The sequence below is a fragment of the Carcharodon carcharias genome, chromosome 8, assembly GCF_017639515.1.
Source record: "Carcharodon carcharias isolate sCarCar2 chromosome 8, sCarCar2.pri, whole genome shotgun sequence".
In the NCBI taxonomy this organism is placed as follows: domain Eukaryota; kingdom Metazoa; phylum Chordata; class Chondrichthyes; order Lamniformes; family Lamnidae; genus Carcharodon; species Carcharodon carcharias.
In genome coordinates, this window is record NC_054474.1 from 9,350,214 (window position 1) to 9,364,627 (window position 14,414).

At 41.7% G+C, this 14,414-nt stretch overlaps 1 protein-coding gene across 2 annotated transcripts in view; it reads left to right on the forward strand.

Moving 5' to 3' along the window:
* Positions 1–2,540: 2,540 nt before the first annotated feature.
* The window catches only part of LOC121280875 (protein diaphanous homolog 1-like), a 342,942-nt gene continuing 331,068 nt past the window's right edge, over positions 2,541–14,414 (forward strand). For both annotated transcript variants that reach the window (XM_041193196.1, XM_041193197.1), the window contains exon 1: positions 2,541–2,718. In XM_041193196.1, the coding sequence (XP_041049130.1) occupies positions 2,614–2,718 (105 nt within the window). In that variant the 5' untranslated portion in view covers positions 2,541–2,613. The remainder of the gene's footprint in view (positions 2,719–14,414) is intronic.

Genomic DNA, 14,414 nt, shown 5'->3' on the forward strand with positions numbered 1-14,414 from the left:
ATACACATGGCACTTTCAACTCGACAGACTGTGACGAGTGGAGTGCCGCAAGGATAGTGCAGGGGCCTCAGCTATTTACAACCTGTATTAATTACTTAGACAAGAGGCCAAGAGTAGTGTATCTAAGTTTGCTGATGATAAAAAGCTAGGTGGGAAAGTAAGCTGTGAGTGGGACACAAAAAGGCTGCAAAGAGAATAGGACAGATTAAGTGAGTGGGCAATATAGGAACATAAGAAATAGGTGCCGGTATAAACCATACAGCTCTTCAAGCCTGTTCTACCATTCAGTCCAATCATGACTGATCTTTGGCTTCCACTCCACTTTCCCACATGCTCCCCATATTTCTTGATTCCCGAAGAGACCAAATATCTGTCTATCTTAGCCTTAAATATATTCAACAATGGAGCATCTACAACCCTCTGGGCTAGATAATTCCAAAGGTTTACATTCCTTTGAGTGGAATTGCAGTGCCAGTATTTTCACACTGGGCCGTAACTTCCATGCTTCCCAGCATTGGATTTGGTGGTTACCCCAAATATACGCTAGGGATTCCTTCTTGGAAGTTCCCTAATAAGGGTTTGCACAGCAGCTGGCCAGAAGTGCACACTTCCCCTGGACAATTGCCCTGCTCTGGGAACCATCCAAAAATGCGGTTTAAATCGCAAACTTTGGAAGGTTCGGACAGGGATACGCAAATGGTTCCTCTGAAAAAATTAGAAGAATGAAAACCTCTTCTAACTTCTGGATATCTATTGTAAAGACCCAGACCCACGGGACTTTCAAGCTGTGTTAAAAGTGGTATAATTGCAGGGCCTGTACTTTCACACTGTGATACGTGGTGTAATTTCAGTGCCTGTATCTTCACACTGTTACAAGTGGTGTAATTGCAGTGCCTGAGCTTTTACAGTGTTACGGACTTTTTTTTTGCAAGCTTGCAGAGTTTTTTTTAACAGAACATGGAACACAAAAAGCTTTTTGTTTTTTAGAATGGTGTTAAGAGCGGAAAATATTATCCTTGTACCATCTTTGAGTGAGTGCATTCTAACTGAACTTTCTAATTGCCCTGCAAAAATTTTCTCAAGTTTGGAGAGTTACTAAAAACACAACCACAAAAGCAACAAAGGACAAAATATACGCTAAGCAACGGTTAAGTGTGTTGCAAGTAGGTGAAATGTCTATCCATTCAAAAGTGCATTGGCACTGCAAACATTTTTCTTTGCAATTTTGGAGATAAAAACACACACAACAAAAAAAGGGTTGTTTAATTAAAAGCTCAAGAAATAAATAAATTTATATAAATTTAAGTATATGTTTGTAAGTGGGCCTGTTCTTTCAAAACTGCATCGCAAAGTTTTTTTTTGCAACATGAAGGACTGGAACAATGCCCCACAAACTTTAATTTCCACGCCCTCTTTAATGAATAAAAGCAAAATACTGCGGATGGGGGAAATCTGAAATAGAAGCAGAAAATGCTAGAAACATTCAGCCGGTCTGGCAGCATCTGTGGAGAAACAGAGTTAACGTTTCGAGCCCAATATGAATCTTCGACCCCATACTGGACTTCAAATGTTAACCGGCGTTTTCTGTTTTTAATTCCCTGTTTTATCAAAATCTGTTGGACGTTTTTTTTCACGAACGCGACCGTGGGACTGCGCTCATCGTGCACCTTCCCGTGAAGAAGATCCCTAAGCGAGAGAGCGAGAAACCTGACCAAGCACCGGCTTTGAAAGGAAATTTTTTTTTTTAAAAAAAAAACAAATCGCGTGGCTTTTTTTTGGTTAAAATTAAAAAAAATTTTTTTTCTTTAGAAAATCGACAAATGAGAATCAAGGCAGGAAAATCCTGAGCAGGCGACGGTGGTAAAAGTGGTGCAGTTGCCCCCGTTTCCCAACTAGCATGTCAGTGTCGCTGCAGCAGCAGCAGCAGCAGCAGCAGCAGCGCTGCAGGAGTGCAGCTCTCCCCTCCTCCTCGCCATTCAGCCCCGCTCCCCCCCGCACAGGCTCAGAGCTCGAGCTGTCACTCAGTCAGGGGGCAGCGCGCGCCAGCGAGCGGACGGCTCACGGCAACCAGCCCTCCACCCCCCCTCCCCCGCCCCCTCCCCCGCCCCCTATCGTTTTTAACTATTTATCACCGTTTGTTGGATGGCCCCGCCCCCCTCGCTCCCCCTCCCTCGAGTCGGAGGCGGGATGCCATTATTTTAAAAAAAAAAGCCGAGCGAGCCAGTGCGCGAGGGAGGTAACGCGCGGAGAGCCCATCCTGCCTTCACAGCGGGCTTGCGTAGGAATCGCAGCCGGCAGCCTGCGCCTAGGCCCCGGCCCCGGCCCCGGCCCTCTCTCTCTCTCTCCTCCCTCTCCCTCCTCCTCCTAGGATAGACCTTGACGCTTGATAACTAAGAAGTGGGGAGGGGGGGAAAAAAATAAAAGGAAAGGAACACTTCAAAACAAAGGTCCACCCCCCCCCCCCCCCCCCCCGCCCTTTGCATGAAGCAGCAGCAGCAGCAGAAAGGAGCAGCAGCAGCAGCTGGAGCTGGTAGAACACATTGATTGAACTGAAGGCTGAGAAACAAATTTCTTTTCTTTTTTTTAAAAAAAAGTTTTAATTTGAAATAAGTCATGGAGGGGCATCCAAAGGGTGAGGCTTCAGGTCCCTCCAGAGGCAAGGAGAAGTCCAGTAAGACGAAGAAAAGCGTGGAAGAAGGAGAAAAGAAGGCCAAATTTGTGAGTCTAACTTTGAATTCTTCTTACTTGAGATGGGAGTAAAATCTAGAAGGTTTTCTCTCCCCCCCCCCCCCTCCCTCCCTCCCTGACTATTCCTCACTTTCATTTGAAGCAGCTCCCTTACCTGTCTGTGCAGGTAACTCTGAGGGCCCCCCTTTTCTCAAGAGCCTTAAGGTGTCTTTAAGCATTCACGGGCCAGACTTGGTGCTGTTAGTTAGACATTTTCTCATCAATCTCTTTTTTTTCCCCACACGTGCACCCTAAAGTCAAGGAAATGTGGGTCGTCACGGCACCATTGTGTTGGCGCTCTTGCTGCCCGAGATTTCCCTCAGAGATTACTGGCAGCATAGTTAAGCCCTGGTGTGTGCTCGCACTAGATGCTACTTCCCATTTCTTGCAGAAGAAAAGTTGCTTTCTTCGTGCTCTTGGCACACTTCTGCCAAGTATCTCACGTAGGGCATGTAATTCTTTGCTTGAATTGCTCAAGAACCCTTCTCCAGAGTCATTGTTCACGTCAAAGTTTAAAACTCGAGCGTTGGTTGTAGATTATGGTCAGTGCTTCCATAGATTTCTGCAGTACCAGGTCACTTCAAGTTAACAAGCAAAAGTTGTTTGCCAGGCATTTTGCGTGTTGATTTAAATGTAGGGGAATTTTGGATTTCTTGACTTTTTTTAAAAAAAAAGTTCTTTAAAACTTACTGAAGCTGTTTCATAGCTGTTCAATGTACTGCAGCCAAATTTAAAGGTGTTTTGATTATTTTAGCATGTTTGACAGCTGTCCTGCTGTGTGACTTTGAGAGAGACAGGTACAGCAGTAAGGTGTAATGAAGGTGGTGTGTAGCCAGTTGTTCGTTCTGCTCCATAGATGTGTGACCAGTTGTTTGTTACACTGTAACCCACCTATTTTTTATGCTAAGTTAAATCTTTTGATGAGTCATTACTGTTCTTGGATTTTGCTCAATAAAATTGTCCATTGAGGCAAATATAGATTAATACTTTTACTATAGATATCTCTTCATATTTTGTCTAATTAAAAAAAACATTGCAAATGTTACATCATGCTTGTGTCTGTATATATGGACATTTTCACAACAAAATTTCATCATTTGTGTTCATGAGCCTGTTGCTTTTGATAGATTTCATTGAAGTTTACCTTCACACCACAGCCCTCAGCCTCCTGTTCCTTTAATTATCAGCCGTACTATTGTTTTAATGGTCTTTTGTGATAGTTGTCTCGGACTACATAATGGGTTATTCATCTTGTTGCTTTTTGTGGGTTCTTGCTGTGCTTGGACTGGCTGCCACATTTGCTTACAAAAACATTAATGACTGTTTCAGAATAAATTTGTTTATGAAGCACTTTGGAACCAAGGATGTAAAAGGCACTATATAAATGTAAAGCACCATATCTTGGAAAGCTTGTTGGGTCACGGAATATTGTTTCCATTGAAATTATCTCAAATTCTATGAAATTTCAAATTTGCAATTCATGTGACCTAATATTAGCTTTATTATATTGCAGCAAAGCATTTCAATAACCTCTTCCTTGTGTGTGCCTGCAGTGGCTCAGTGCATTCGCATCTTAGTTCAGAGGGTTGTGGGTTCAAGCCTCAATCCTGAGACTTGAGCCCAATAACCAAGGCTGACAAGTCAGGCCAGTATTGAGGGAGTTCTGCACCGTCGAAGGTGCCGTCTTTCAGAGAAGATGTTAAACTGAGGCCCTGTCTGCCCTCTTGGGTGGAAGTAAAAGATCCTGTGGCACTATTTTTGAGAAGAGCAGGGCAGTTCTCCCTGGTATCCAGGTCAATATTATCCCTCAATCAACATTACTGACCAGATAATCTGTTTTGAATAGCACATTGCTGTTTATAGGAGCTTGCTGTGCTCAAATTGGCTGCCATGTTCCCTGCATTACAAGCAGTGGCTACATTTCCAAGTTACTTGCTTGGCTGTAAAGCACTTCAGGAAATCCTGAAGTTGTGAAAGATGCTATATAAATCTAGCACATTACAAGCCTACCGACTCCCACAGCTACCTCGACTACAGCTCCTCACACCCCGCTTCCAGTAAGGACTCCATCTCATTCTCTCAGTTCCTTCACCTCCGTCGCATCTGTTCTGATGATGCCACTTTCCAAAACAATTCCTCTGACATGTCTTCCTTCTTCCTTAACCAAGGTTTTCCACCCATGGTGGTTGACAGGGCCCTCAACCGTGTCCGGCCCATCTCCTGCGCATCCGCCCTCACACTTTCCTCTCCCTCCTAGAACCATGATAGGGTCCCCCTTGTCCTCACTTATCACCCGACCAGCCTCTGCGTTCAAAGGATCATCCTCCGTCATTTCTGCCAACTCCAGCATGATGCCACCACCGAACACGTCTTCCCTTCACCCCCCCCCCGCAGCAATCCACAGGGATTGTTCCCTGTGGGACACCCTGGTCCATCCCTCCATCACCCCCTACACCTCAACCCCCTCCCACGGCACCTTCCCATGCAACCGCAGAAGGTGCAACACCCGCCCCTTTACTTCCTCCCTCCTCACTGTCAAAGGGCCCAAACACTCCTTTCAAGTGAAGCAGCATTTCACTTACAATTCCCTCAATTTAATCTACCGCATTTGCTGCTCCCAATGCGGTCTCCTCTACATTGGAGAGACCAAACGCAGACTGGGTAACTGCTTTGCAGAACACCTTCGGTCTATCTGCAAGCATGACCCAGACGTCCCTGTCGCTTGCTGTTTCAACACATCACCCTGCTCTCATGCCCACATGTCCATCCTTGGCCTGCTGCAATGTTCCCGTGAAGCTCAACGCAAACTGGAGGAACAGCACCTTATCTTCCAACTAAGCACTTTACAGCCTGCTGGACTTAACATTGAGTTCAACAACTTCTGATCATGAACTCTCTCCTCCATCCCCACTCCCTTTTCGATCCCCCTTTTTCCAATAATTTACATTTTTTAATATATTCCCACCTATTTCCATTATTTTTAAATGTATTTCCATCCATTGTTTCATCTCCACTTTTTAGCCTATTTCGATCCTTTTTCCCCCCCCACCCCACCCCCACTAGGGCCACCTGTCACTTCCTCGTCCTGCTTTCTACCCTTAATGTCACCAATAGCACATTCCTTAGATAATATCACCACCGTCAACACCCTTTTGTCCTTTTGCCTATGACATCTTTGGCAATCTCTTTTTTGCCTCCACCTATCACTGGCCCTCCATCCAGCTCTACCTGTCCCACCCCCCCTCAACCAGCTTATATTTCACCTCATTTCTATATTTTCTCAGTTCTGATGAAGAGTCATACGGACTCAATGTTAACTGTATTCTTCTCTGCAGATGCTGTCAGACCTGCTGAGTTTTTCCAGCTATTTTAATTTTTGTTTCAGATTTCCAGCATCCGCAGTATTTTGCTTTTATATAAATCTCGCGTTGTGCTATGTTGGCGATATTTAATTTTGCAAATGGCATGTTCATCTTGTACAGTTTTAGAGTGTTGAATTCTTGGGGAATGCCCTTGTGAATGTGGCACTTCAAAACATTATGCAAAACCATTGAACCGTTAATGAAATCATGGATGTTAGCAAGATGCATGCAGATAAGGTACAAGTTTCTATGTAACTGGTGCCTTGGACAGCAACAGTACTTAAAAGCTGAATAATGCATTTCTCAGGCTATACTTTGAGCGCAGCTCAGAGGCACAATTGTCCTTGGCAATGACAGAAGGACTTAATTATTGGATTTATTTCACATTCTCTGTATCTAAATTTTTCTGCAGATATTTCATTTGCAAGATTTCCGGTGGAAATGTAGTTTGAAAAAGTTGAATGATTAAGACATTTTTTTTAATGCTTTCAATAAGTTGGATTGATTTCTGCACATAAAGTCTATGCAGCATGGGTTTCTGTGCATTTTCAAGTGGAAGTAATAGTCAAGATGATAGAGAATACTTGAAGCATTTGCCATATTTCAAATATTATAAAGTTTTGAGACCAGTACTAATCTTGAGTTTTTCAAGCATGTTGTTACGATCTGGAATGCACTACTTGAGGTGGTGCAAGCAGCTTCAATAGTGATTTTCCAAAATAGAATTGGATATATAGATGAAAAGGAGAAATTGGGGTCAAGAGCAGAAGGTTGAACAGGAATAATTGGGCATCTCTTCCAAAGAGCCAGCAGACACAGTGGGCCAAATTCTGAGAACTGATAGTTTTTTTACACTCTCCTTTTCCTGTATATCTGTTGGGAGCAAGTTTCTATTCAAGTTTCTTTTCAAACTACAGCTTCAAGCTTATTGCAAACTTGAGTTTACTAACCTTCCAGTACATGCTAGCAATGCTATTTTTTTATTTGTTTCTGTGATGTGAGGCTAGGCCAGCATTTATTACCCATCTCTGATTGCCCTTGAGCAGGTGGTGGTGAGCCACCTTCAGCTCAGTGACTTGTTGAGTCTTTCAGAGGGCAATTCAGAGTCAACCACATTGCTGTGCTGTGGATCTGGAATCACACGTACGTCATACTGGATAAGGATGGAAGATTTCTTTCCCTGAAGGACATTAGTGAATCCTATGGGTTTTTATGACAATCCAGTAGTTTCATGATCATTATTAGTATGACTAATGTTTTACTCCAGGTTTATGAATTGAATTTAAATTCCTCCAGCTGCTGCAGTGGGAACTGAACTTCTGTCTTCAGATGGTTAGTGTAGGCCTCTGGGTAACTAGTCTGGTAATATTACCATTATGCTACCGTTACCACCCTTGCCATGGTGATGCGGTCAAAGCTGCCGTTTGTCAGCTGTGTATAGACTTCTTTGGAGGAGGAAGTGGAGATAAGCTGAAGTCAAATTAGCAACAAGAATTCAAAAAGAAAATCATGATAGCCCTTTTGGAAATCTTGTATGTGAGCTGGGTAGTATGGTTCCTTTGTAGAACCCGAGGGATAACTCTGTTATGGGAAAAGTTGTGATCCTTCCATGGTTTAAGTGAAATGTCCTATTTTGAAGCATAGTTCTAGGTGAACACAATATGAAGCTCAATGTAAACTGAAGGGACTTCATCTTTCAATCAGGCACTTTGCAGGTGTACAATAAAAGTGGAGAACGTTGTTTACCATTGAAACATTTCTGCATTAGCCCATTCTTCCAGAGTCCATACCACAATTGAAAACTGAGTTGCTTGTTGACTTGCAGTGTGGAAATAGAGAAGTTGTTTTCAGAGGGCTAATCCTACACACAGTGCAATTGGACTTAAATTCAGCTGTGTGTCATTAGTGTATAAAACCTGAAACCTGTTCATGAAGTTGTTTTCTATTTTTAATGGAATTTTTTGAAATAGTTTTAACACCTATGTGAAAATTTTCAGTTGGAGGAATTTATCTGCCAGTATTCTACTGTGGAAGAGGACTTGTGGCAGATAGGGGGTAGCGTCCCTGCCTCTGAGCCAGAAGCTCCGGGTTTGAGTTCCACTCCAGGACTTGGCCACGGAATGTGGGTTCACACTGTGGTCAAGCAGGTTGATTGTCAACCTGAAAATCCTTCCAATATGCCTAAGGCTGGTAGTAAGAGTGGGAGAGTCTCCTGGTCAGCCACGCTTGATGCAGAGTGGCACCTCTTGAACTGTAGCTTCAGGCTAGTGATCTGTTCCTGAAGAAACTAGCTATGGAAAACTGATGTAAGTATGCACTTTATCTACTCCAAGCATCTTTAGATACGGGAAGTCGTCTAAGTCTCTTTCCTACTGTGTGATTAGTACCAGCGATTTCAATGGTTTTTCAATGGGGGAAGACAGTAAATAGGTGGCCAGCAAATTGACTATTTCTCTGCAGTGATTGATCAACAATTGTCATCTTAATGGAATCATCTGGTTAAGCAAGTCTTAACATCCAGAATCACTATGATTTGCCTTTGTGAACTCTGCTGCATTGAAAGTTGTCAATTCATTACCAAATGTACTTCATAGTACTGTATTTGTTCCTGGTTGATACCAGCTCTACAGGTTGGAAGTATTTGTTGGCCATTGCTGACGTTAGTGTTGTTCTGATTGACATGCTTACTGGGAAAACTTGATTTTCAGCATTGTAGAACAGCTGCTTGTTGAATTATTTAGAGCAATAATTTTTTGTGGAACGCTGGAAATGTGACTTCTTTTGATTTTTTAAATACTACTCTTTCTTTACAGCTGACATTTTAAATGATTTCCCCTCCTTGGGCACTGTCTTCCTCCCTTTCAACATAACTCTCATCATCCTCCTCTCAAATTCCAACTGTGACCTGATGATCTTGTAGACTATCAGCATATCGCCAACTTTTTTTTTCCTTCCCCCAAATTCCTTCGGTTTGTACACATTCCATATCTGTGCCCATCCCTCCTGAAATTCCCTTCTTGAATCACTCCATTCAGAATTCCTGCTTCTGGCACACTGCTGGAACTGTGAGAATCAAAGTCATGAATGGCATTCTCTGCAATCATGACTGTGGTGCATTATTTCTTCAGCCATCAACCAGGTCTTCCTCCTTCAGTCCCCTAATCCGTTATCTAACTTACTGGGAATGCCCTTACTTGATTCTACTGTTAATCATCTAAGCATCACCTGATTGTCGCAAGTGTTCTCTTCCCATCTTTGTATCATCTTGAATATATCCTTGGTTCCCCCCAAGGAGGGAAGGAGGGATGGTTGGTCTAGAAATGGGTGAATTTCTTGTATGTGGATATTAGTGGGTTTCCTGTGGTTATGGTCACAATAACATGTTAGTCCTGCCACAATAACCTGTGTGAATCAGGCCCGAGGGGTTTTAAGAAACATCTTTTATATACATTGACTAATAACGATTTTGTTGTTGTGCGGAGGATTACGTGCAATATGTGGCATATAAGTAGGCTGGTTGGGCTGAATGGCCTATGCTGGTGTTTATGCACCGCTTTAACCTTCTCCCATCTATGCTCGTTTAAATCTATCAATCATAACCCTCTGTTTCCTTCACCTTTACTTTGGGTAAAGAAGTTTCTTCTGAATTCACTATTAGATTTCTTGGTGACTATCATAGATTGATGGCCCCTATTTATGTTCTTTCCCACAAGCAGAAATGCTCTCTCTGTATCCACTCTATCAAAACCTTTCGTAATTGTAAACACCTCGGCTAGGTCACCCCTCAGGCTTTTTCAAGGGAAAAGAGACCCAGCCTGTTAATCCATTCCTGATATACATTAATATTTAATATGTACATATTCATAGCTCTTCACCAATTGACAAGCAATTAATAACTGGTATTGCATCTAGTCAGACTTGCACCTTTGTGGACTACTTTTGAAGCAAAAAAAATCTTCCTTTGTCCCACGAGCTCTAATGTTTGGAGGGAACAGGTTTTACCCCCATATTCTTGGTTGCCTTGGAGCAAGGAAGCAGGTTGAAATGGAACCTGAAAATGAGCACCATATTATTGCCAAGATGGCTTAGGCAACTAATATAGTGCTATGTGTACTTAGAATGGTAGACAGAAAGAAACTAATCTCCATTGACTAGCCAAGTTTTAGTAAGGTTAAAAACATACACTCGTCCTGAATAAAGTAATGCCTTATTTCCAAGTGTGTGGACATTTTGTAGGTTAATTGATCAGGTGGGATGGCTACTGAGGAGCTTAGTCACAGAAGTCGGTAGCATGGAATGGATAATAGAGAAGGTTAGAGGAATCTACTACCAGGAGTGGGCGAATGTGGCTAGAAAAGGAGATGGTCAGCTATTTTTTGACAGCCAACAATGAAAGATGTATTGGCTTGGCAGTGTTGGAAGATCTGATGAAAAGTCACAGAGCTGAAACATTAACTGCCTCCCTCACTACAAATGTGGCCTGACCTGAGTGTTTCCAGTGGTTTCTTTTTTTTTAGTTCCGACTTCGAGCATTTGTAGTATGTTGCTTTTGTTTTGGAAGGTGCTTAGATTGGGCCTAAAGCTTCTCTCTGAGGAAACAGTGGGACAGCAGGATCAGAGATTAGCAGAGGAATGGAGTGAGGTGAAATGGAGCAGGGCAAGCTATAGAATTGATTTGGAGTGAGGGATATGTGAAGACTATAGAACAAAGGCGATGATTTTAATGTCCACAGTGCAAATTAGATTTAAAGAGATTTTTGTTACTCCAATTTGTTTCTCATTTTTCCATCTCCAGCCATGAAATTAATTTGTGCTCAAGTATATTTTAAGTTTCTGGCGTGCAGTGTTATGTCAACTCGGAGACTGTTCTTTATATGAGCTGTGATATTGCTGTTCAGTCATATGATCTGCAGCCTGTGAATGACTTCCTGGTCGAGATTCGCTAACTTTGCCAGGTTTCAAGCGCAACTTAAGCTCTTTGCTGATCTTGAATCAGAAAAGAAAAATTTGAAAACTCCCAGCAAATAAGGCAACATCTGTAAAGAGGGAAACAGAGTTAAAAACAAAAAAACTGCGGATGCTGGAAATCCAAAACAAAAACAGAATTACCTGGAAAAACTTAGCAGGTCTGGCAGCATCGGCGGAGAAGAAAACAGAGTTAACCTTTCAGGATGATAACCTTTCATCAGTCCTTGAAATTATTAGGATGAGTAACTTATAAGGAAGTATAGGTGTTTGGCTCAAGGTTACACGAACTGATGCATTTAACTATTGGGCTGCCAGATGCAATTAGCTGTATGCTCCTAAGCAAAAGAGTTATAGTTAATAGTATCCAGTTTAAGTAAAAAAACTTTTTTTGTTTAAGTTGTTTTTGTATTCACATCCCTCACTGCTCCTTATCTCTGGAATCTCCTCCAAACTGACAAGTTCTCTGTGCTCCTCCAATTATGGCCGCTTAGCCATCTGTGATTTTTGTCCCTTCACTGGTGCCGGCCTTACCTTCAGCTGTCAAGGCCCTAAGCTCTGGAATTCCCTCCCTAAACTTCTCTGCGCCTCTGTCTCTGCACCAACTGAGACGCTATTTTTCAGATGAGACATTAAACCTCTCAGTTGAATATAAAAGATGGCACCTATTTGAAGAAGAGCAGAGGAGTTATCCCCAGAGTCCTAGCCAATATTTATCCCTCAATCAATAACAAAAAAAATTATCGCATTGTTGTTTGTGGGAGCTTGTGTGCAAATTAGTTGGTGTTTCCTACACTGTAGTAGTGGCTACACTTCAGCAGTACTTCATTGGCTGTGAAGTTCTTTGGGATGTCCTGTAGTTGTGAAAGCTATATAACTGCAAGTCTTTTTCTTTGTACATATCCATGCCACAGGAAATGTGATTCTGGTGCAGTGTTTCATGTGCCAATGGAGGAAATTGATGTGTTCTTTCATAGCAAAGTAGAAACCGCAATATCTTCTATTTCAAGCTAAGTAAAGTAAATGATGTCATACACAGATGCACTGTGACTTGTTCATAATTCTGAATGATTTTTAATAAAACTGTAGCAAAAACTATGTAAGAACAGATTGCCTAATTTTTCATGGATAATTGTCTTTGTTCAACTCCCTGTTTTATCATTTATGCTGCACTATGCCATAATTGCCAGGACTTTTTTTTTTAATGTGAAAAATCCACCTATCATAGCCTGCAATGGACAACAGCAGCCAGCATTAATACATCACCTGTAACGTAATAAAAGTCCCAGGATACTTCACAGCACCGTGAACCGATAAGTTGACCCAGCGTCAAAGGGAGATAGTGGAGAAGTGAATAAAAGCTTGGTTATTGAGTTAGATTTTAAGAAGTATCTTAAAACTGGAGAAGTAGGCAGGTTTAAGGAGGCTTGGGGCAATGGAAGTGGGGATGCGTAAGAGACCAGAGTTGGAAAAGTGTTAAATTCTTGAAAGGTCATATAGGCCCAGAAGAAGTTACGGAGATAATAGGGAGCGAGGCTATGGAGAGATTTGAACGTGAGGATGGGAATTTTAAATTTGAGGAGTTAGTGGACAGAGAACCAATGTAGATCAGTGAACATGGATGATGGCTGTGAGGAGGACACAGAGAAGCTGCAAAGAAATATAGACAGGTTAAGTGAGTGAGCAACAAGTTGACAATGGAGTATAATGGGGCAAGTGTAAGGTTATTCACTTTGGTTGTAAGACTAGAAAATCAGAATTTTTTTAAAAGGTGTGAAACTTGTAAATTTTGATGTTCAGAGGGACTTGGATGTACTTGTGATAGGAATATAAAAAGTTACCGTGCAGTTACAGCAAGCAATTATGAAGACAAATGGCATGTCTGCATTTTACTGTAAGGGGATTGGTGTACATGAATAAGAAAGTCTTGCTAAAACTGTACAGGGTTTTGGTGAGACCACACTTGGTGTACCATGTGCAGTTTTGGTTTCCACATTTAAGGAAGGATATACTTGCCTTGGAGGTGGCAAGCAAAGCTTCTTTGGATTGTTTCCTGGGATGAGAAAATGAGTAAATTGGCTCTATACTATCTGCAGTTTAGAAATATGTCAAGTGATATTATTTAAACATACAAGATTCTGAAGGGGCTTGACAGGGTAGGCACAAGAGGCTGCTTCCCTTCCCTGGGGAATCTGGAACATGGGGGTAAAGTCACAGGATAAGAAGTCATAGGAGAAATTTCTTCACTCAGAGGGTTGTGAAACTTTGACATTCTCTACCCTAGAAAGCTGTGGATGCTCAGTCATTGAGTATATTCAAGACTGAGATCGATAAATTATTGGATATTAAGGGATATGGGGATATGTAGGGTGGGTAAGTGGAGTGAGGTAGATCATCAACCATGATCGTATTGAATGGTAAGGTAGGTTCACTGGCCATGTGATCTCCTGCCTTTTTCTTGTGTTCTTGTGAGTACTGGATAGAGGGCAAACATATACTGTTAGTGTTTTGACAGTGGAAATTCTTAAAACAAAAATTAAAAAGGAAACATACAACAGGTCAGGTGACAGGCCCAATGAGGAAAGTTCAAGAAGCAAAAGATATATATGAGATATATTCGATAGGAGCTCTATCATTTTATTCATCAACACTGCTGTATCACTTTACAGTTCTTTCTTTTTACCTGACCATTTTTGTTTCCATCTCCAGTTCCCACAATCTGTTCATCCTCACAACTGTTCATCTGCAAATATTCCAATTTTGATGAAGGGCCACTGCACTGGAACATTAACCTAACCATTTCCCTTTCTTCTCAGATGCTTCCTTACCTGACGAGCATTTATAGCATTTTTGGTGCTCTGTAAATTCTTCTGTTTAATGGCTGGAAACTGGTGGTGCTGGTTTCAATTCACTGCACCATTTTTTTGGTAGTGAAGGATTAGGTTTTCAGCTCTAGACCTGTGCATTTTCCCACTGATTTTTTTTCTCTCTCTCTCACTGAAATCCGATTATGTAAAGCATTAACTTAATTGGAAACTCAAGATCATAGTTCAGGAACAATACATAATTACTATGCTGAAATTATTTAGGACTCAAAAAAATAATTCCATGAAATTGTTAGCTAATAGGATTAGCGTTTAAGTCTTAGATCTTGAGATGCAAGTTTGTCATGAATCTGTGAAGAGTGCATGCAGTTGATGGTGAGAAATTAACTGAGCTACAAACTTCACAGCTTGTATGCGTTTAGGCGTGGGCACTGTCAACACATATATACATATAAACACGCACACACGTATGTGTGTGTGTGTATATATAGAGCAGGTTTTTCTGCATTATCTGTTATGCTGTTCACACAAAAAC